The sequence below is a fragment of the Falco punctatus genome, assembly GCF_963210335.1.
Source record: "Falco punctatus genome assembly, chromosome: 7".
In the NCBI taxonomy this organism is placed as follows: Eukaryota; Metazoa; Chordata; class Aves; order Falconiformes; family Falconidae; genus Falco; species Falco punctatus.
Window position 1 is genome coordinate 50,048,378 of NC_137587.1, and position 21,419 is coordinate 50,069,796.

Consider the following 21,419-nt stretch of genomic DNA (forward strand, 5'->3'; position numbering starts at 1 on the left):
AGAACAAGTTTTCTGAAACCTGTCCTACATTAGGAGGCCTTTTCATGCACAAAGAGATCAGTATGAAAGCATTGAAAATTTTAGGATACTTTCAATGATATTAATACACTGCTGGGTCTACTGTGAAGCAGCTTGTTTTCTGATTACCAAGAAACATAGATATACTATAAGTATACACATAATTATTCTTCTACATGTATGTATCTATCTATATACTCACATGTTATACCTATATAAAAATAATAAAAAAAAAAATCAGTAAGTCTTAGCCTACCACCGAAGGAAACTGCTGAAAAAGGATACAACTGTCATTTGGAGCGTGACTCCCTACTTAGCCATCAGGTAGTCTGTGACAGTAACTGGTCTCACACACATTCAGCAGCTTCGGGCGGTTTCAGAAAGTAAAGCAAAGCTGCTTCCTGCATATCATCTCTGACCCCCAACACAGAATTACTTGTTGCCACATTGGTAGCTTGCAAAATCCAACATTCTTTCCTGAAATGCCATCATGTGAGACTAAATCTAAATTCTTAATACAGAAGCAGAGTGCTTGGGGACAGCAGCTTATCCAAGTTGTACACATACTTATCCCAGGAATTCTATACTTTCGATGTCTTCCATGCAAGTCTAAGCCCTGAAGGTTTGCAGAGTGTGAGAATTGAAGCTGCCTATCTGAATTTAAGTCCATTTCAATATTGTCTTTAAAAAGAAAACCTCCAAATCATGTACAGTTATATTTAAATATATTAAGTAAGATTTGAGACTTTAGACTTGCAACTATAACTTCCATTATATTAAAAAGAATAACGAAATTGAAGTAGGATTTGTCTTTTGCATGGCACAACCACTAGAAGGCAGCTGTCAGTTTCAGCTACCTACCAAGTCTAACATAATGCAGATTTTCAGGATCTGAAAAGGAATTCAGGAGACACTAGAGGTCAGAGGGAATTCTGTAGCCCCTCAATCTGCTGACTGAAGCTTGTTCAGTATGAACAGCCAAGTAGCTAAGCCTCCAAACCTAATGTTATCTATGCTGATCACGTTCTCAACAACTTTTCAGCATTTATAGTTTCGCCTTGACAAATTTTCATAGCAAAAAGCACCATGCTGATGCCAAAGTAAGTAACACAGTTTCAGACCCATAGGAGGTTTTCCAGGAGACATGTGCATGATGTTAACATGGTAAAACAGTTTTCCTTTTATGATGTCAAATGACAGGGCTTCCATATATATATATATAGTCCTGTCAAGCTCTGGTGCCTGAAGAACATGTTATTCAGTTCCCCAAACAGCTGATACCTGTCAAAAGTTACAAAGCAAGTACAGAGGACAGAGTAATACCAAAGAACACTAAATCGGTCTACACGTGCTAGCAGTGCTTTTAGCACGTTTGCTATGCTCAGTTGAGCTCCTGGAAGAGTCCAATGCAATTTTCTCATTCAAAATTTGACCATTCCAATAACTTTATGAGTTTAGAGCAACATGGCACAAATCATCTTTTAGCTACGATAAATTAAATGGAAACTGGTTTGAAACATTCCAAAGGTCTAAATTGAACTAAGTGACTTTTTGGGAGATAGCTTGATAAGTCAGAAGCCTCTGCATTTCCACAGGTAGCTCCTTATCCTTTCCTATCCTACTCCAAGAAGTCTGTGTGTGAGTTGCTCTAACACCCTTGAAGGGGAGGGAGTTGCAGGGGGAAAAGTTGTAGGGAGAAAAAACAAACCCAAACCCCACAAAGCCAAGCCTTTTGAGCAAAACAAAGTAGTCATATTTTTGTAGTCTTAAGTATTCGTCTCTTCAACCACTCCCATCTGTCTTCACCTTGGCATAACATGATGTGGGGTGGATTCCCGAGAAACCAATGGGCCATCCACAGGTGTCTATTACATCAACCCATCAGCTTTTACAAGGGCAAGTACAATCTTGATATCAGAAACTGTTTTCTTACAACATACGTAAGCAGCCTATGTGCATATACAATTCAGTACAGCAAGTCCTATGCATGTTTGTGATAAAGCTTTCTACCTTCCTGCAAGCAAAGCTGTAGGTAGTTAAACATAGGAAATACCTCGCCTAAAACCTTTAGTCTGAAGCTGTAGTCACACAGCTTCAAGCTGGAGAACCTTCTGAAAATTGTATTACAGAAAAAGATTGATTTGCCCACATTTTCTGCTACCATACTGTTGAACGTCTTTCTACACAGAAGTCACAAAGACTAAGAGTTCTATAACATTCTTCTAAGTGTAGTTTAGTCTAAAGTTTAGGTTGTAAGAAGAAAATACACACCTGATAGGTATGTCTCCTGTATATTATGTTGGATCTGACGACAGGTTACTAAACCACTAGTGTTTCTTTGCAATGCCCCTTTGTTTTTAATTATGGAAAGACCCATGAAGACTCTCGCCTGTTAGTTTTCTAATTATTTCTGCTAACAGTCAAATGCATCCTAAATATTCTTCAGAAAAAGAAATTTACACATCCTTATTTAAGGTCAAGTACATTTGATTAACATTATCCCAGTAAACATCACAGGTAAGTGATTTCACGAGAAAGAATATTCTCAATTTTTCCAAAACCAGGCAAATACCAATGCCAGCACACCGTCCATGTAATAAACAGTATTCTGCAGACTGATTAGTTTCATATGCATCACGTGCATGCATGCACTCCTGTACACAAAAATAAACAAAAAAATGTTGAAATAATTTGTTAATAAAGATCACCCTTAAGGGCTATTTGATATCCATAAAGCTGAATTTGGAGAGGCAAAGCAACTCTTAATCACAGAATTTGTCAGTAGGATGCAATACTGCTCTTTGTGGAACAAAGTATACTTGTGCTGAAATTTATTTCCAAGCAACATTCAAGGACATCAAGAAACGGTTACTTTCATGCATAGCATGTGAAGTTGATTTTTATGTTATACGTATACACACAAAGAGCTCCTATCACTACATCAAAATACTTACTCAAGTGAGATATAATGCCTGATCGTTTTCCGAAATACAAAACTACCATTAGAATCTGTGCAAAGATGTTTCTTTAAATAGCAATCATCTGAAGTCACGACACTGCTCAAACTTATCACTATCTAAGGAACATTCTGATGAACCAGAAGCTAACAGGTCAAGTTATGTCTTTATTGATAGCAGGAATTCTTTGTATCATAGCCATGTATTGGAGAACATACATTCTCAAGAACACAAAGGTTTTGCCTCTATAACTGATCTCTATGCAAAGAAAACTCTAGAAAAGCTGTTTTATTCAATAGTTTTAAGTTCTCATGCATTTCACTGTTTAAGTATTTTCAGAAAACTTTAAACCATGTCATTATTGGGGCTGAAACTTAACCTTTCAGAAAGCGAGCATTTAAGTCATCTCCTCCTCCTTGCCCCAGATCTTTTGGATTACTTTTGGTTTGTATATTTTTAGAAAAGAAACTTGTGCTTCCAAAAAACACCAAATAACCCCAAAACTGCACTTACTTAATTGCTTGTTAACGTGACAAAGCTAAATAAACACCCAAAACAACCAAAACACTTGCTCACCAGAGTATTGCTCTTCTTAATATCTTCTAAACGCTCTAAGACTGAAGTCAGGTTTGGGTCATCTGATTCTACAAACCATATTGGTGATGAAGAGGGGTAAGACTCCTGTTAAAAAAAACAAAACAACACAAAAGACCCAACAAATAAATGAATAAAACCCAAAAAGCTTTTTAAATTAATTCACACAAAAAATTTCACAACACAGTATTAACATGACCTTTAATCTTACTCTAAGTCAGGTAACACAGAAGCTTTTAACACAGTATTTTTAAGCAACACAAGAGAAGTTGAAAGAAATCCAGCCAACTGGTTCTTCTAGTATTTCATCCTATTTTCATCTTGATCAGGTGATGGACATACACAAGAAACAGTGCTGAAAAGTTTAAAACCCTGGTGGCAGGTGGAGCAGGAGGGAGAAATTTAGAAACGCGTGAAGGTGTTCATTACCAAAAAATGGAATCACACTGAGTACATGTCCAAGAATAAAACTATACCATTTTTTTATAAAAATACAGATTCTTCCAAATAAAAGCTGTGAGCAACAAACCTGGAATCTTCAGATCTGCTCAAACAGGATTATTCAAACTCTTCTAGCACTAGCCCTCAGACTTCAGCAACACCGCTCATATCTCCTGCCTTGGAGGACAAGTTAACAGGCAGATCACTACGCCAAAAATCTGCAATTTTATCTTTGTATCATCAAGGCGCATAGAGGAGTTTCCACTGTTGAAAGATTTCTCAGACAATATATTGCATACAACCCTATCAAGAAAGCTTACAGAGTTAACTGTCCCCCATCGATACAGCCCTACAGTTGTTAGGCGGGTGCCAAAACACATCCTGGTGACAGTGGTGAGACCAAATGCATTCACAGGGTTAGAAGCGTACTCAGTTTTCCAGAACAAGCCACGGTTAGGGCACATACAACATACGGAACACATGTGGCACACAACCTCATACAATCCTTGGTAAGTGATTTTTTCTGTCTCTAAGCTGCCACAGCATGCAGCCCTTCAAAAGGGTGCTACAGAGAGCCTTGCTTACAGAAAAGTAGGCAGAAGTCCTTTGCCTCTTGATTAAATGTTTCAAATGGCAATTCCAACCTTTTTACCGACATGGCTTTGGCAACAGTGAGGATGGATGAAACCACATAGCTTCCAACTCTACAGGAAGTGTCCCTTCATATCATCAGCATGTTTGGATCTTTTTTTGCTTTAGTTAAGGCATTTTACTTCTCACCCATTCAATTAAATTCTAGTAGCTGAAGACAAATTGCTGAACCTCAGTTTTATCAACCAGATATTACCTTCATATCCCCAGGCCTTAAAAAATAATATGACTGAATTTTAATTCATCACCCTCACTGCAGTTTAAAAGGAAAAATTCCCTATTTCTCATTCCAGAGACAACAAATCTCGCTTCATCCTTCAACACTTAAGAGTCAAGGTTCCTACTGCTACTCTAACAGGTGACTTCAAAATGTGCACTATGCTTACAAACTTACACCCTTTCTTGATTGCATCTTGCATATTTTTTGCTTTATGGTTTTCAAGACAGCAGTAAAAAGTTTCACAGAAGGCAGGCATCATACCTGTCTGTCAGTGTTAGCATCTGGTCTTTAGTGATTCCCAAGCAAACTTCGCCTTGGCAAGCTCTCAAAGAGCAAGTTCCAAAAGAAAAACCCAGACCTTCCTAACTTAAACTAGCTTCTGCCACTTCAAAGATACTGGGTTTATTAGAATGCAGAACACTATCCATTTGAGAACTGGAGAGAAATAGAAGCATGTTAGAATTGGCTTTTAACAACACTTACTTCCTATCTGACCTTCTAGCTGAAGTGCTGAACTTCATAAAAGAAACCATAAGATTAGATAAAGGACATCAGCTTTGGCAAAACAGACCATCCGTGGAGTTCCCACCTGGCAGCATGCTCCAGGGAAGTGCTAGCTCCAGAAGTCTCAGAATTCCCACCTGTAAACTGAAGCCTTTGCACAAACTGAAACAAGCTCAATTACCCCACCCCCACCAAGTTTCTATTTATTTTTTTTTAAGTCAGAGCTAAAAATACCTTAGAACACATGATATTCCTGGTATCTTTATGAAAAGACGAACTGTTTACACCTTTCAGGTTCACTCCGAAGCATAGCACACGCAGCAGAGGCCTCAAAACACCTGCTCTCGCTTAACTGAGGTCCGACATCCCGAAGGCCTGTCCGCAAAGCCCAGTGCTCAGCTTGCCAAGGTCTTAAGGCTAAGGCGGGCAAATGGACGGGTAAGTTACAGCTGGTTTAATTACCTTCTTCCTTTACCAAATGCAGTACCTTGGAAAAGTGTATTTTCTCCTCAGTTTCACTTAAGATATTCCTGAAAGACTAACCACTATGACTGCTGGAGAAACATCGAATTCCCAGTTGCCACTGGGTTCCCAAACTATTATTTTTAGGAGCTAGAGCTCATTAAAGATGTTATCAGTACAAACCCTGTAATGTCTCATTCATTTTTAATAACGTGCAGCCTACCTGCGAAGTCCTCTGCAACACAGCAATACCCTCAGCCCAAGGCTTCCACACTGCACGCTGGACCTTTAAGCACAGTGGGGACATCGGAAGGGAGACCCTGCCGACTATGGCCCGACTGCCTGAAGACTTGTTTGAACCAGCTGCTTTTGAGGCCTGAACTTCTCTGGCCAGCTCATGAAGAGAAAAGCAACGTGCCAAACACTACTGCTGCAACTTCAGATCACACCAACATTTCCATCAGAAAACACAAAGAATAAGCACGACCCCTTCCAAGATTCATTGAGCCCCTGCTTATTAAAATCCCCAGAATCATTAGAATAAAAATATTCTCCAGATACAGTCAACATTTGAACTGTGTGTGTGTGCGCGCATTCTCCCAACAGGTATTTTTGCCTTTAAAAAAAAAACCAAACAAATAAACCCCAAGTGTTTTTAGTTACGTTAACCCAGTTCTAAGCCAGTCTATTAATTGCAATGATTTATAGAAGATTAACGACTGACAGGCCACTCTTCTAAACCATATCTGGAATCTGAAGAGTGCTTACAGAATAAAGCTCAACTCTTCGCTGCCTACATTATTCTTTTCTGACAACTGTTTCTCCTTTCTCCACCAGAAGGATTTAATAAACAAACCCACAGTAGGACATTTGTTGGTTGCAGTCAGTATCTATCCCAGTCTGGTGCGCCTATACAAAAATGTCCTCTGAAGAACTTGCAGCAAATCCTTTGTCAGACAGGGACACGACAGATCGTGCAGATCTGACGATCAAGCAGTCCCACCGTGTGTTGAAATACATTACAGTGGCTACCTGCACGTGCTGATACCTTCTGTACTGAACAACAGTCCTTCTAGGATTTGAAACTGTCTGCATATTTGCGTAGAGACATATTAATTACTAGACCCTAAAAATTATTAAATATTCAATTTTTTAGTCTACTTTAGCTTTTGAAACGTGAATGGAAACAACGCATTTATCAGAAAGGCTTTTCTTAAACACTGTGTGAGCACATTCATTCATCCACATCAGAAAAGGCTTCAAGTTTTAGACTTCTGGAACACGGATATTCAATTGCATATTCCAACTTTTTCACAACAGATGCTTAATATTAACATAGAGGTTCAATCAAACTTCCAGTTTGTTGCAACACTAATTCTTCAGACTTAGCAATAAATACGTTCATTTAACTTAAAAACATAAATAGCACTAAGATTCTCCAGATCTGTAAGTAATCCATATTTTTGGAACAGTTGAGTTTCATGCGAATATGAGTCACTATATTTTGAAATATAGAATTCACACACAAAACTTCAAACATTCTGAGATACATCTTGAGATATAAACAAGCTCATGAGTTTGTACCACCATAGCATGCAATGAAAAACTACGCTTGTGGTTTGTAAGGTCAACTGAACTTCAGAGCAGCTAATTCTGTCGAGAGAATTAAGTTGGGTTTTTCCTCCATATCTGCACACTATAGAGAGAAGAGATGGATTTGAGTTGTCATGTAAGGAACGCAAGCTTCCCACATGCAAAAACAAAATTTCATGAGAGGAACCCTAGAATAGCAGTTATTCTACTATTAGTCCTCAGTGGCTAAAACCCAAAACCACCACATGTTATTTTGGGCCTTTTACAAAATCACGGTACATCAGCTGTGTGGTGTAACCTAGCCTGGCTGCGCAAGCACCACCCACAGTAAGTGTTTGAAATCTTTTATGCAACTGCTGCAACGTGACATTTCCCTGCTCTCTACAAGTAAAACCAAAAATTCATCACAAGAGGCAAAGGCTACAGTGCTTTGATTCAAGCAGCTTTCACAAGCTAGCTTTCCAAGCTGTACGGCGTGCGTTAACGCAACCACTCAGTAAGACGTGACACGATGAGACGACATCACACCGAGCATGCACCCAGGCCCAAGGACAAAGGCTGAATATGTTCACAGACGACCCAGAGACAACTGCAATTCATGGGATCACCACTTCTAGAGAGTCTTTGTATGAACACCAGGACAGGCTGGGACCTTTGTCAACAGTAACGCTTCTGTAACAGAATGCAGCAAAAGCATTTCGCCTGCTAATAAACATACAAAATACAAAGAGAATAAAGCCCCGTGCTCCTGCCGCTGGAACAATTTCAAAACCTATCATGTCATTTCGGAAAACCACAGCGTATTAGAAGAATACACACAGGATCATGCTGATCAGACATTCCTTTGCATCCTCTACAAGAGGCTCTACCTATATTTTACTAACGATTTTAATTACTGGGGGGAAAAAAGGCAGCAAAAAATGACAGAAGATACCAGGAACACATGCATTAAAACAGCTTTTCCTGGGTAGAGATCTGTCATCTAAGTATATCCTATCTAAGCTTTCTCACCCTTAACAATATGGCTGTTTTACTTGCAGTGTTATGTAATCTTCATCCTGTTCTGTAAAGCTACAGTGACACAATTTTGATGTTAGAGACTTTTAAACGAGCTCTTTCTATATCACTACAATACTGTTGAAATCGTGAAGTTGCTAAATTAAAACAACCCATCTTGCTTCCATTCCTAAGATCAGAACGACCTATACAGGCAGTTTGCTATGAGGCAGCAGAGCACCCACATTACTTGGCTACACAATGGTGCCATTTTATCATGGCCAAATGGCAGGAAAACGTACATCTTCAGCATCATGATTTAAAATCGCAATTACATGCTGACAGCTCTTCATTTTCTTTAATTTGCAGATCATTATAGATTGAAAATTTTTTTCTTTTAAAACTCCGTAGTATACTGGGTAAACAAGATTAAACCAATTTAAGTTTTTGCAAGATCTCTATCATTGAGAGAACCTAGTTCTGTTCTTTTTACACCAGCTACAACTAAAACACAGCTGATTTTCACAACACAACTTCTATCTTCTCAGTCCAAAAGTTTTTGTCCACCCCCCTTTACTTCCAAACAACAGAACATCAAACCCCCAAATCTTTTGAACAGCTTCATTGCTATGAGAACGGTAACAAGAGACCATTCCAGCTCACACAAATCTTGGTAACAAAGTAAATACTAATGTAACAAGGCATTTCAGAAGGCTAATACAGTCTTTTCAAGGCGAACACATTTGCAGCTATAAACACACATCAAGTGATTGATCTCAAATCATAGATGGCTTTCCCTCAGCAGACACCTTGATGCTACCAAGTTTGCTAGTTTGAATTAAATAGCAGAATTCATTATTTTTAACTAAAATCAAGTCCCACTAGTTAGGGATCACATACATGTCCTATACGAACATCCAAAAAAATACTGAAGATTAAACTATACAATTAGCTACAGTTTAGTACACATTTGAAATTGTTAGCCATTCACTAAATTTTTCACCTGTGTCAACCTGCCTTTAGAGGAAAAAGAAAAACCCCACAGAACTAACATTAACAAAAATATCAGGATTTGAGAAGATACTCTTAAAGCTAAAGTTTAGCTTGATGGCCATAAAATACTAGAGCTTACATCTTCTTAGAAGTATTAGTTATGATCACACAACTGACAGACTGCTTCCCATAATTAGGGGCCAAATTTTCCAAAGGCAGCTTAAGATGCAAGTAAGACTCTTCTTCCACTAAGTATTTGAGTGCCTGTGAAATCTACAGGCCAAGAAACTTTAGAAGTCAGCAGACTGTCATCTGCCCTCCCATGCAATTCTTTATCATAATTAAAAAAGGAAGAAAGCATGAAGGGTCACTTTCAACTCAGGTTTTTTGAAACTTCAGTGGAAGTACTCCAAACAAAGCTACTTCAAAGAAACCTCAAGGTGCTAAAACCCCAAAATTTTGGGTTTTCAAACATCCAGACATCACCATTTGCTCTGTTGTACAGACTGAATGAGTTATTTAACGTATTATAGTATTCTAACATTTAATAATTTCCAAGCCCAAGTAAAAATTTGCACTTTTAGATATGAAATAATTGTAATTTCTTTAAGAATCTACCAGTTCGGTGATCCAGAGTTCCAAAAGAAAAGCATATGTGATGGGGGGGGTGGGGGTGGGGTGTGGCATTTAAAAATAAAATTTAATATTGGGGGTAAGGAAGCAGCAAAGTGAATTTTACCCATCCCTGCTGAACAAGGGGAAAACTTCAACCTGCTTCTGCATTTTAAGATTGTATACAACATGCTATTAACTTGTTCAATGCATATAAACAGAAGGATATTTTTTGTTCACTGGAGTTCAGTTAAACAGAGATCTTTTAACTGTTCCCATACCACGAAAAGCAAGCTTGTACTAGCTTTAATTTTCTAACACTCCTCCTGGAGTCAAGGCCTGACACGCTCAGTTCAGTGAGAATACTTGTTACAACTTATGCATTTGGTAAGGTACCAAGTTCAACTGACAGACACGTGTCTCTCAAACATAGAAAATTACCGCAGTTCTACCCTCAAGTTTAATGACTGTCTTGACAGCTACAGCCTATACAAGACAATCACAGATGAAGCGGCATGCTTTGGTTGGATCCCTGGAGATTGCAAGAGCTTAATCATCCTGCACCTTTACAGAGGTATTATGGGATTCATTCACTTACTCTTCTGTAGGCTTGCTGATAACGCTCATCGCTGCCGAACTGAACACCTTCAGGAGTGCGTTAAGACAACACAACTAACAGGGTCATGATTTTCCTCTCCCACACGCTCTCCAGGGAACAAGGCAAGTGTAGCAGAGTATCTTGTTTTAGATTAGTTTGTGTTATTGAATACAGCCATGTTGGAGAAGAAGGGATCAAAGGCATGTGCTTCATTAAACAGAAAGACCGTCACAAACCACAATTCTATAGGTACCTGTAAAATTCACCCTACAATCACAAATTGTCCCCAGAAAAACCACAGTTGTCTGTACAAACAACTTCTACTGATTGCAGAAAGCTACAACAAAATAACCACATGGAAGCATTTCTGTTAAGAGCATACAGGATCGTTATGGATGTTACTTCTGTCTTCACAACAGACATCCTCTTGGGCAGAGCAAGGCAGCTCCTCTCCTGTCACATCAGGCTTTTATAGACACACTTGCCACAGTCTGCCACTTTGCACCTTCTACAGTCACTTTCTGCACAAGTGCACATTGCCTAGAGCATGTTTTTAAATCAACAGAAAGCCAAGATTATGGAACACTTTTTGCAATATACAGATTCAGCAGCATTTGCAAGCGCCAGTATTTATAAGATGGTGACCACAGCTGAGTACGTATGAATGGGGACAGTATTTCAACGACACTTCATATGTAAAAATTATTCCAAACCCCAAGAAGCTTGTAATTTGCAGCTCTGCATAAATTCATTTGTTCAATCCAAGCCCATAGAATTCTCTCAAAATTATTAGAGAATCTTTGACTTCTTTACTTCTGGATACACCCAAGACATAAAATGATGTTTTGAGAATAAAAGAATTCCTTAAGCAAATGCTGCTTTCAAACAGACACATAGAAGAGCATAGAAGAGGCCAATATTTTCAAAGTTCATGAAACAATCTAAGCTACTTCCATGTTTTAGTTCCACATCTCTATCCAGGTACACACATTTAAATCTCCCACTGCTCAAACTTCATTACCTTAGAAGCAGCCAAAACACATACAACCAAAGTAGCAAAGGCATCAAACATCACTTCAAGTGGTCACAAACATGAATGCAGATGTGGCATCGTAGTTCTTATATTTCTTATGGTCAAGTTATTTTGGTCAAGTTTTTACAGCCAGTCATTCTTCAAACTATTTAATCTACACAAAATGTCCCAACTCCTGATGCTGGTATGTGAAACTGCACACTACCCATGGAAAAACAGGTTTATCAGACTCTCTTATCAGCTGCCACAACCTCATCCACTCCCCTTCCCAAACAAAAGGCAGCAGGCCTTGTTCAGTATAACATAACTGCACAGTACATATACTTGTCCAGTGTAACTACACAGAATTAAAATACAAGGTTTAGCATAAAAGCAAAAAAAGGCACATTTTCTGATAAAAACACAGATATTTATGATGATGGCCTGGGGAATAAAATGTTGCTTCACAGTCAAGATAATGTGGCATGCCACCTATCCATTCAAAGAAATTCACAGAAAAGACAGAACACTCTTAACACTTTTGTATGGACCTGAAGTAAAATCCACCAAACGCTCACATACTGCTGCTCCAACACAACTCCTAAGTTAACACTAAGTATGATTTAGCTAACAGCATAGCAAGGGACACTTGTTCAAGAGCAGCGTGTAGTCACTGAAAATGAAAACTGTTGTAGATGGCCAGCCCAGCTAAGTGAGCGACGGAACATTCCTTTGCCAGTACTACTAACAGCAACGAACACAGTTACAGATCACCCGCACTGAAAATCGAGTGAAGAACACAGCATCGCTGAAGGCTAAGTGACTGGCTTATCAGGAGAAAGGTTGTAGAGCTGAGACTTGAATCCAGATTGTCACCATGGCACCTCACGCAGTCAAAACAAACCTGTCCTGATCCTCACATGCAAAAACCCCGCTGAGTGCTTGTACTCCTGCCTTGACAGTTGTCAGAGGATGTTTCTTTTAGAGCCCTCAGCCACAAGGGGTTCTCTCCTTTAATGCACATATAATACAGGCACTCCAGCTGGCAATGGTTTATCTAATAAGCAGCTAGACATGCACTGAAGAGAAAGGTATTTTGCAAATCTGATTCTCCAATACTCTTTCTTTACCAGCAGCACAGTATGCTAGGTGCCCAAATTCCTGAAGGAAGTTGTTTTCTTGAAAAAAAAATTATCAATCCATTTGAATCATCAAGAGTTATTAATTACCAACTTCTGCAACTGTACAGACAAGTACATTCAGAAAAGGTACCATCAACACCAGTGTCACGAAGCTGTTTCTTGCCACTCTGGCTTTTACTACAGCCAGAACTGAAGAAGTTTTGTAACTAAGTTGGCGCATGTCACACTCCTCACAACTTCACTTGAAAGTTTCCTAGCAGACTTATTCTTGCCTTTATCACTTTGTTATCCCACAGCATGCAAAGTCTGACGCCACTTTTGCTGCCAGCCAAAAATCCAGACTTCCCCTTCCTCCTCTTCATCCTCTCACCATTCCTAGAATGCTGCAGCAAATGCCTGACTTTGACAGGTCTACAAACTCCTACTGCAAACAATCAGAAAATCAACTCTGTGAGAAACTCCAGAGCAGACTTCGAACTTGCAAATTCTCCAAGAATTTACATCTTTCAAGTGTTCAAATCGCTTAGCCCCCCTTCCATCCAAGGCACTGCGCCCTTTCCCCTTCTCCGTGAACAGTTCTTCTCTTACGCCCTTTCCTTTTACAAATGTGCTGTGCCCCAGACATCTGCAGATAGAAGGATTTTTCATTCTCACCCACTGCTAACAGAGGTCCTGCTGCTCTACCGCTCTTACACCCGAGTTCCCCAGCTCCCCCTCACAGCAACCTGTATGCAGCCACCCTGACTGCTAGTCACCGGCCTTCAGATTAGAGCCATTTAGATGGAACTTTGTCCCCCACATGCAAAATCTCACTATCATGGAGTTCAACCAATGTTTACCATCAATAAATTAAATACTGCGCTCTTACCAGTCATTTCCTACTTCAAAAATTCAAGGAAGCCTGTGGTATCTTGAACACCACCTCACAGGAACACTTTCATTTTTTTTCCTAATGCCACTATACAAGTTCTGACAGAGCTTATGTTTCTGCCTTTCTGGATACACACTGAAGAAACCATTGCAACATCTGCACCTGTACCAAACTCTTGCTCTCAGAGGGGTTAAAAAAAACCTAGGTACCTGGGAGAATGGAGAATGCAGTCCAAACTAAAGCTCAAGAAATCAGGTACTAACTGCTCTACAATACTTAATACACCAGGATGTCTTGTATGCATGAGATAACATAAAAGACACAGAACACACAAGGTCATTATTTTAATTGCACCCTTAAAGATTAGGACTGGAAGCAAGAAATCAGCAAAACATACACTAACTGGTAGGCTTGTTTCTAGCAAAGATCAACTGAGAACTATTTTGATCATACTAGCTTCAGCTGTACAGACAGGCTGATGTAAGGAGCTAAATGTTAAACAGCCTCTCCTTACTATAATGAGTCATTTAACTTTCCAGTTGTCTTCTAGGAGCTGGTGACAGGTCATTTTCACTTCTAAGGAGTCTGCAGCTGAAGACATACAGTGGAATGCTTACTAAACCATAAACTTGTGTCTCTTAAAAATAGCATATTACCATTCACAGTCTAAAACAAAAATTCTAAAAAAATCAATTTCAGGCAGGAGTTCAGGGTTTTATAACCCTTCAAAACTACTTAAAGGCAAACAAGCTGACAGTACCGAACACTAGTCCACACTGAGGCATAACTAAAATATTTCTGTTAATCAGCTTCTACAAACATTTGTTCCTATGCATAAGTTTTGCCCCTCTTTGGTTGGTTTTTGTTGGGTTGGGTTGGTTTCTTTGGGGGAGGGTGGGTGGGTGGCGGTGGTGTGAGTGTGTCTGATAATACTATTTAGAGAACCGTCTCCATCTTTGCATCCTCCATTGTCCTGAAAGGAATTTGATTTTAGAAGTAAACAAACAACCTCCAGTTAGTCTGGTCCAGTCATCTCTATTTAGCTGTCACTGTAACAAACCAGACACTCATGTAGGGGCACCAGCCTGATGCTGGCTCGGATATTCTGCACAGGAGTGATCCCAAGTGCTGCTGAGGGCTCAGCCAGCGCTTGGCAAGCGGCTCGGTCAGCAATGCTGGCTTCAGCAGTCTTCCCCAGTACTCGCTCGCTCCTGTGCCCTCTGTTGTGACGGTACAGCTGTTTGTGCAGCCACGCAGCGAACCAGACTGGGAAATGATCCAGACTAACAATAACCTAGTAGAAAAATTTTACACGCCAGCCAGGTCCTTAATCCAGTAATCAATTTTGGCCAGCTCACAGGGCAAATAGCCTGTGCTGGCCTGCGAGCAACAGCAGCATTACAGAGTGCACAGACACACAACCATACTTTGTTCTTTCTAGCATTCATAATTTTTAATTAATGTTGAGGATATCGATGTGTCATCAATATGCAATATCCCCTGGTATAACACAGAAAAAACACTCGCAGATTTATTCTAGACTAACAGAATGAGGTTACTCTTTTTCCAGGAACATACTGGATTAACTCCATTAATAACTTCTGATTTTACAAACTTCCACTGTAGACATACCACCACAACAAATTTGAAAGTACAACCTTATTTTCCAGAATAACTCCCTTGGTTTTTCCTCATTTCATTGATAAAAAGCTTTGACAGAAAAGCCAAAATCTTAGCAGACCCCACCCCAGCTCCAGCACCCCTTGTCATCCATCCCCAAACCAAAGGTAGCAGTACATAGTCATCCTTCTTGTAGCCTGAAGGGTCTCTGGTAAGGCCCACAACCAGTGCTTCAATTTTGACACAAAGTAAATATCGTTGGCAACACAAGCCAAAGGCAACCATCACATACCTGCAGACGCCTGTTACACAGTAGCCCTACTCTGTTAGCCTCTTAAAAATTAGTGAATATGAAGAAACTTACAAAAATCAAAAAGTATCTTTCAATCTTTCACAAAAACCTCATGAACAATTAACACGAGGAAGCATGCTAAGTAAAAAGAACATAATGATTTTCTATAAAACTTTTTCCAATTATCAAAGTGCAGGGAGAGCTCTTTTGAGGACCACAACAGTCCCACTTCTGAAATTATAGTATCACACAAGAAATCCATTTGAAATAGGTGCAATTTCCTGTACATTAAAACCTCAAAATAAGCCAGCATTTATATTTGAAGCCCACCACTGTGCTTTTCTAGGACATTTTAGAAGCACTCCATAAATCATAGAGGGGGCAGAACAACTGCCTGCAAGGTCCTGCAGCACTAACACTTACAGCCTTTCACACATAGGACAACTGAGCTGTGGTGTCAGAAAGTAAGGTCCTATGTCTTCCAGCCACAAAAGACTCCTGCTACCCCTTTTTGCAATGTTCTTTTTCCAGTTGCACTCTTGGCATACAAAGTTGTTAAAGTCCTCACTCTTCTAGTATTTTTTGTTTACTTAATTTTGTTTTGCTAAATAAAACAAGGCTAAGCTTCTCAGTTTGTATTGCGCAAGTCATGTTTGATAACAGCTACTTGATTGCCTTTTTTAAAATGCCAACTATATCTAATTCTAGTTAGAAAAGTACATATTATCAAGACAAAGCTGTGTATGCTTTTATTTAGTCCTGGTATCCATATGCTGCAAGACAAAGGTCTCAACCTCACTACAGAATGTCTAGTGATCTAAAAACAAAAAAAAATATATCTGTGGTTTGAACTGAACACCTCATTCATTATGTGGTTAGTTCCGTGTACAAATAAATCTTTTTAAAAGGTTATTGGCTGCCTAGGCACTACCTAGGAGTGCATTTAATCTTTAGATCTTATGTATATACCCAACTTGTCAAAAGCTTTCACTGGTAATATCCTTTCATCCATTCTGGTTTGGGGGGGTGGGGGGGGTGGGGTGTAGCAGTGCCTTCTACCATCAATTGCAGTTATCTGTAGAGAGCAACCTTTTCAATTCTTTCATAACAACTTCTAACTCCAATTCAGCAGCAGAGTATTTTTCAGTGAAAGCAGAAGATGCTACTTTCCAGAAGAGAAGCAAGAGTATACTGGAGTCAGCCGTATCACCCGAATTGAATCGTTCATGTATGAACATTATCACTGCACATCAGAAAAAAAGGTAAAATCTGCTCCCACTCAGAGCTGGCGCAAACCTCATTCTACCTGCAAGTGCTACTGGAAGACACATAATTTCAACGGTAGTTTGGTGTATGGGTGGAGAGATATTAATATCCAGTTTCTCTCTGAAGAGATCATATAAAAAATATGAGATGTTTTATAGCAGTCCGTATCAGTGCTTTTCCTTACAACAACAAGGAAAATACTGAGTAATTCTAACACACCCTTTGGTATACTATGACATAAGTCCAATCAGGTACCAAAGTGAAATTACAGATTGCATTGAAAGGCACTTACATAAAGTCATGATCAATAAACACACTCCTCTAAGGCCACTGTTTTGATACTGTTTCAAAAAATATGCAGAACAGGACCAGGATAAATACATATAATTTGTGAAGGACACCAGTTTATTGAACTTGATTAATAGGAATGCTGCTGTTACATAAAAAGGAAACCAGAATAAAACTCCAGAACGGAGACACTGCTGTTGGCATAACAAATGGGAATGTGAAGGTACACAGCCTGAACAAGTTCAATAATTAGACAGTTCTCAGGATAAGCAGCAGTGTTTCTGACAGGGGTGACTCCACCCTGAAGCGCCTTGTTTAAAATAAACTGATTAACCATTTAAGTTCCAATATGGGTCACTACCAGCAGTTAGGACAGACAGACTTGGACAAAGTTTGCCTGTCACTTTATGAAACAGAGAAGCTATTGAATGAAGTATAGCTTGCTTTAATTCCAAGCATTGCTCAGTATCACAGGTACGCTACTCCTAGGATGCTGCAGCAAATGCCTGACTTTGACAGGTCTACAAACTCATACTGCAGACAATCAGAAAATCAACTCAGTGAGAAATTCCAGAGCAGGCTTCTAATCAAACTGTAGAACTTGGTCTAGGAAGCTTGTGGAGATCCATGCAGCTCCTAAGCAGACATTCTCCCTCACCTCTCCGGGAGGACATTTCCCCTTTCCTTTGCCTTATCTCTCCAGACCAGAGAAAAGAAAGAGATCCACTGTGAAGATCAGAACAACTTGGTGATCAGGTCTCTTTTCAGACTTTGTGCAGAAGCTACTGGAAGCTTACTTCCCCACCAGGTTTTTCTCCATCCAGTAAATTCAGCATCTGTATACAATGCTAGACAGCTTTCATTTTAGTTAAAACACTGAGATACCCAAACGGAACAAAGAAAAAAGTGATTATTGAGCTTTGTGCTTACTCTTCCCCTTAACAGGATTCTTGAGCATCCAGATGCAGAATTTACGGCCAGCTTTTGTTGAGTAAGTGAAATACTGTGGCTTGATCAGTATTGTAGGGGTTAAGCTGGTTAGAAGAAGCAAACAGCTAAAGTTATGTATCTGCACTGCAAATCCAGAGCACTAAGATAGCAGCTTCTGACGCAGAAGGTGAGTCTCCCCAAGAAAACATATTTACCAAGAACTTTGCAGCCTTAACCAGCTTTTTCATGCTACTACTGCCATTTGAAGTTTTCACAGTACCTGCAGATCCACTGAAACGCAGTAAACAAGACTTATGCTTTTCTAGTTTACAGTACCTACAGAAAAAAAAACCTGGAGGCAATTAGGAGTGGGAGCCAAGAGACTCAATTGGGGGGGGGGGGGGGGGGGCAGGGCGGGGAATACCACTTTTGTCACACAGAGTTTCTAACACCTGTGTCAAAAATCTAAGGACAGAAGTCAAAAGGTCAGCTTTCTCTTTTTGGCCCCATCATCTGCTGCCCACTTGTTTCAAGAGAGCCACCTCTGTATCTCAGGTTGCCCTCTCCCATTTATTTTTAACAGACAGGGCAAACAGCCATTTACCTCAAAGAGCCAAAAGTTAGTCAATACTGGGAAGCACCAAGCTGCTTGCAGACAACTGTGAAACAAGTTTCAAGAAGCTCAGACACATCCTTCTCCCACAGCAGAAGTCTCGGCTCTAAGGTTTGAAACTACTCTTTCCCTGTTCTTTGCCACGGTTCCAATAGTATGCGAAAGACCTCTTGACCTTTAGGGCAAGTGACAGTAATAGCAGATTGCAGACACTGTTTCCTCCTCAATACATAAAGACACCAAGACTGAGCTAAGCTTGTTTCTTGCTTGCTCAGACACACATCAACCAACGGCCTACAAGCAAGCGGCTGTATTTATTTGCAACTTAGCAGAGAATGACTATTTGTCTTAGCTACTTTCAAAGCAGCCTCAGAAGTAGGCAGACACCACAGCACAAAAATCCAAGGCACCAAAAGCTTACTACTTGGCAAAGAAGAAATAATCCATCAAATTCAACCGGCAACTGAAGATGCACAATCATCAGACCTTTTATTTTACTCTTTAGAGACTTAGGAAACAGATCATGTTGTGAGGAAAGAAACAGCCAGACTTCTCAGCAACGAAATCCTCTCTACCGAATAAAAAAATTGTTCAAAGGAAGTCACACAATCCATCCTCGGAACAGTCACATCCAAAAACCAGAACACCAAAGCATCTTGCTTATTTTACCCCAGAAACATCTTATATCTGACAAGTCTATACAAGTGTCAGGTAAAGCAAACACCTGTCCCATGACCACAAAACTGGCTTCTCATACCAACCGACTGTGAGACCCGAGAGTGTCCTTCAATTTTACAGTCACTTTGTAAGTGTGTAACTTTGTAAGTTACAAAGTAAGGATCTGACCAAGATTATTAGGTTCGGGTGCACATTTTCACCTTTCAGTACTCCAGTATTTACACTTCTACACATTTCTACCTCCACCATATCTGTCTGAAACGTTCACCCTTTTAAAGGAAAAAGAAAAAAAGAAAAAAAAAAAAAGGCCTTCCTCACACCCTGGAGCACTGAGCTTCACCCAGTGAATCACACACGATCCCTGTCTTCACCCAGTCAGACACTGTCAGTGCTCTACTCTCGCGCTGAACCTTGACAAGGCGTCTGGACTCACCTGCACCCACAGCCAGCCCAGCAAACCCGCACCGCGGCCGCGCACCAGCCGCGCAGACCCCCGGGCAAGCTCAGGCCCTGAACTCCCAGGCACCCAGCGGGGCTCGCCACGGCACGCAGCGCCGCCGAGTTCACGCTGCTCCCCCCCCGCACAAGCCAGCCCCGGCGAACTCACGGGGGACCCGCCGCACGGCGCCGGGACGCGCACACCCGCCGGCGGGAGCCCCTCCGCTGAGGCGGCGCCCCGAGCCCCGCAGCCCCCCTGGTCGCCGCCGAGCCCCGGGAAGCGCCCGGCGGGGGCCAGCGGCGCGGTCCCAGCCCCACACGCCGCCGCGGAAGGCAGGGCGACTGGTCCCCCCCCCGCCGCGCCGAGCCCCGTGGCCCGGCCGCCACCCCGGCCGCCGTGCGGCTGCAGGCCGCGGCGCACTCGGCAACGCGCCGGCCCCCGGGCCCCCGCCGCTCGGGCAGGCGGGCCGGCGCTGCCCGTGCCCCGCCGAGGCGCCGCAGGGGCGGGCGGGGCGCCTCCGCTGCCCCCGCCGCCCTCCCGCTGCCCCGGGCGCGGCCCCGCGGACCGGCCGCCCGCTCGCTCCGGGCCCAGCCGCCCTTTGTTCCGGCTCCCGGCCCCGCGGCGCCCGCGTCCTTCCCCCGCGCCCGCCGCCGGCCCCGGGGAGGCTGCCGGGCCCCCACCCCGGCGGGGAGCGGCGGCCGGGGGGCGCCCGCTCCCTAACTTTCGCGGCGGGGAGGAGCCGCGGCGCCTCTGGGGGAAGCGGGCCCAGGCGCCTCGGCGGCCCCCCGGCCCGGCCCCGCGGTGGGCGGAGGCCCCGGGCCCCCCGGTGCTGAGTCACCCCCGCGGCGGGGCTGCGCCCCCTCCCCGCGCCCCGCAGACAATGGCGAGGGCGGGCCATGCCCCGGCCCTCCCCCGCCGCCCCCGGCCCGCTCGGCCCCCGCACCGTGATGTTGCAGTGGATGGTGAGCGGCGGCGGCGGCTGCGGGCCGGAGCCCGGCGGCGGCGGCAGCAGCACGAACTGGCAGTGGAGCTCGTCCAGCTTCCAGGAGACGATGCGGAAGCGCTCGTGGTCCTTGTCGAAGATGGACTCGAGGAACTTCAGCTCGGCCTTGAGCCCTGACACCGACATCCTGGCCTCATCTCCGGGCCCGGGCCTGCGCCGCCTCGCCCGCGCTGCCGCCGCCTCCCTCCGCCTCAGCCCAGCCCGGCCCGACCCTGGCCCCGGCCGCGCCTGCGGGGCGGAAGATGGCGGGAGGGTGGGGGGCCGGGGCAGCCCCAGCCGGCGGGGAGACGGCGAGCGCGGCGGCGGCTCCCTTTGTACCGGCCTGCTGCGCCCGCTCGCCCGCTTGAAAGGGCAACAGCGCAGCCCGCTCCCCCTTCCCTTCCCCTTCCTCCCCGGCGGGCTGGGCCAGGCCCGCCAGCCGCCCCGCCCTCGCCCTGCCCTCCTCCCGCTAGGCCGGCCCCGCTCCCGGGACACGCAGGAGGACCGGGCCGGCCCTCTGCCCCTCCCCCGGGGCAGCCGCCCGCCTCCCCGCGCCCGCCCCACCGCTCCCGGCCAGCGCCGGCCCCGGTCCCCGGCCCGCCACCACCACCGGCTCGCCACCCCCAGCCCCCGCCCCCGGCCCGTCA

At 43.0% G+C, this 21,419-nt stretch overlaps 1 protein-coding gene across 2 annotated transcripts in view; it reads right to left on the reverse strand.

The window, feature by feature from the left end:
• UBE2Q2 (ubiquitin conjugating enzyme E2 Q2) overlaps positions 1 to 21,200 on the reverse strand; it is a 52,489-nt gene extending 31,289 nt beyond the window's left edge. The window contains exons 1-2 of one of the 2 annotated variants that reach the window (XM_080396863.1): positions 20,734 to 21,200; positions 3,552 to 3,656 (exon numbers count right to left, since the gene is read on the reverse strand). In XM_080396863.1, coding sequence (XP_080252989.1) covers positions 3,552 to 3,656; positions 20,734 to 20,919 — 291 coding nt within the window. In that variant the 5' untranslated portion in view covers positions 20,920 to 21,200. The remainder of the gene's footprint in view (positions 1 to 3,551; positions 3,657 to 20,733) is intronic. The other variant, XM_080396862.1, reaches the window with a different exon arrangement.
• Positions 21,201 to 21,419: the final 219 nt, after the last annotated feature.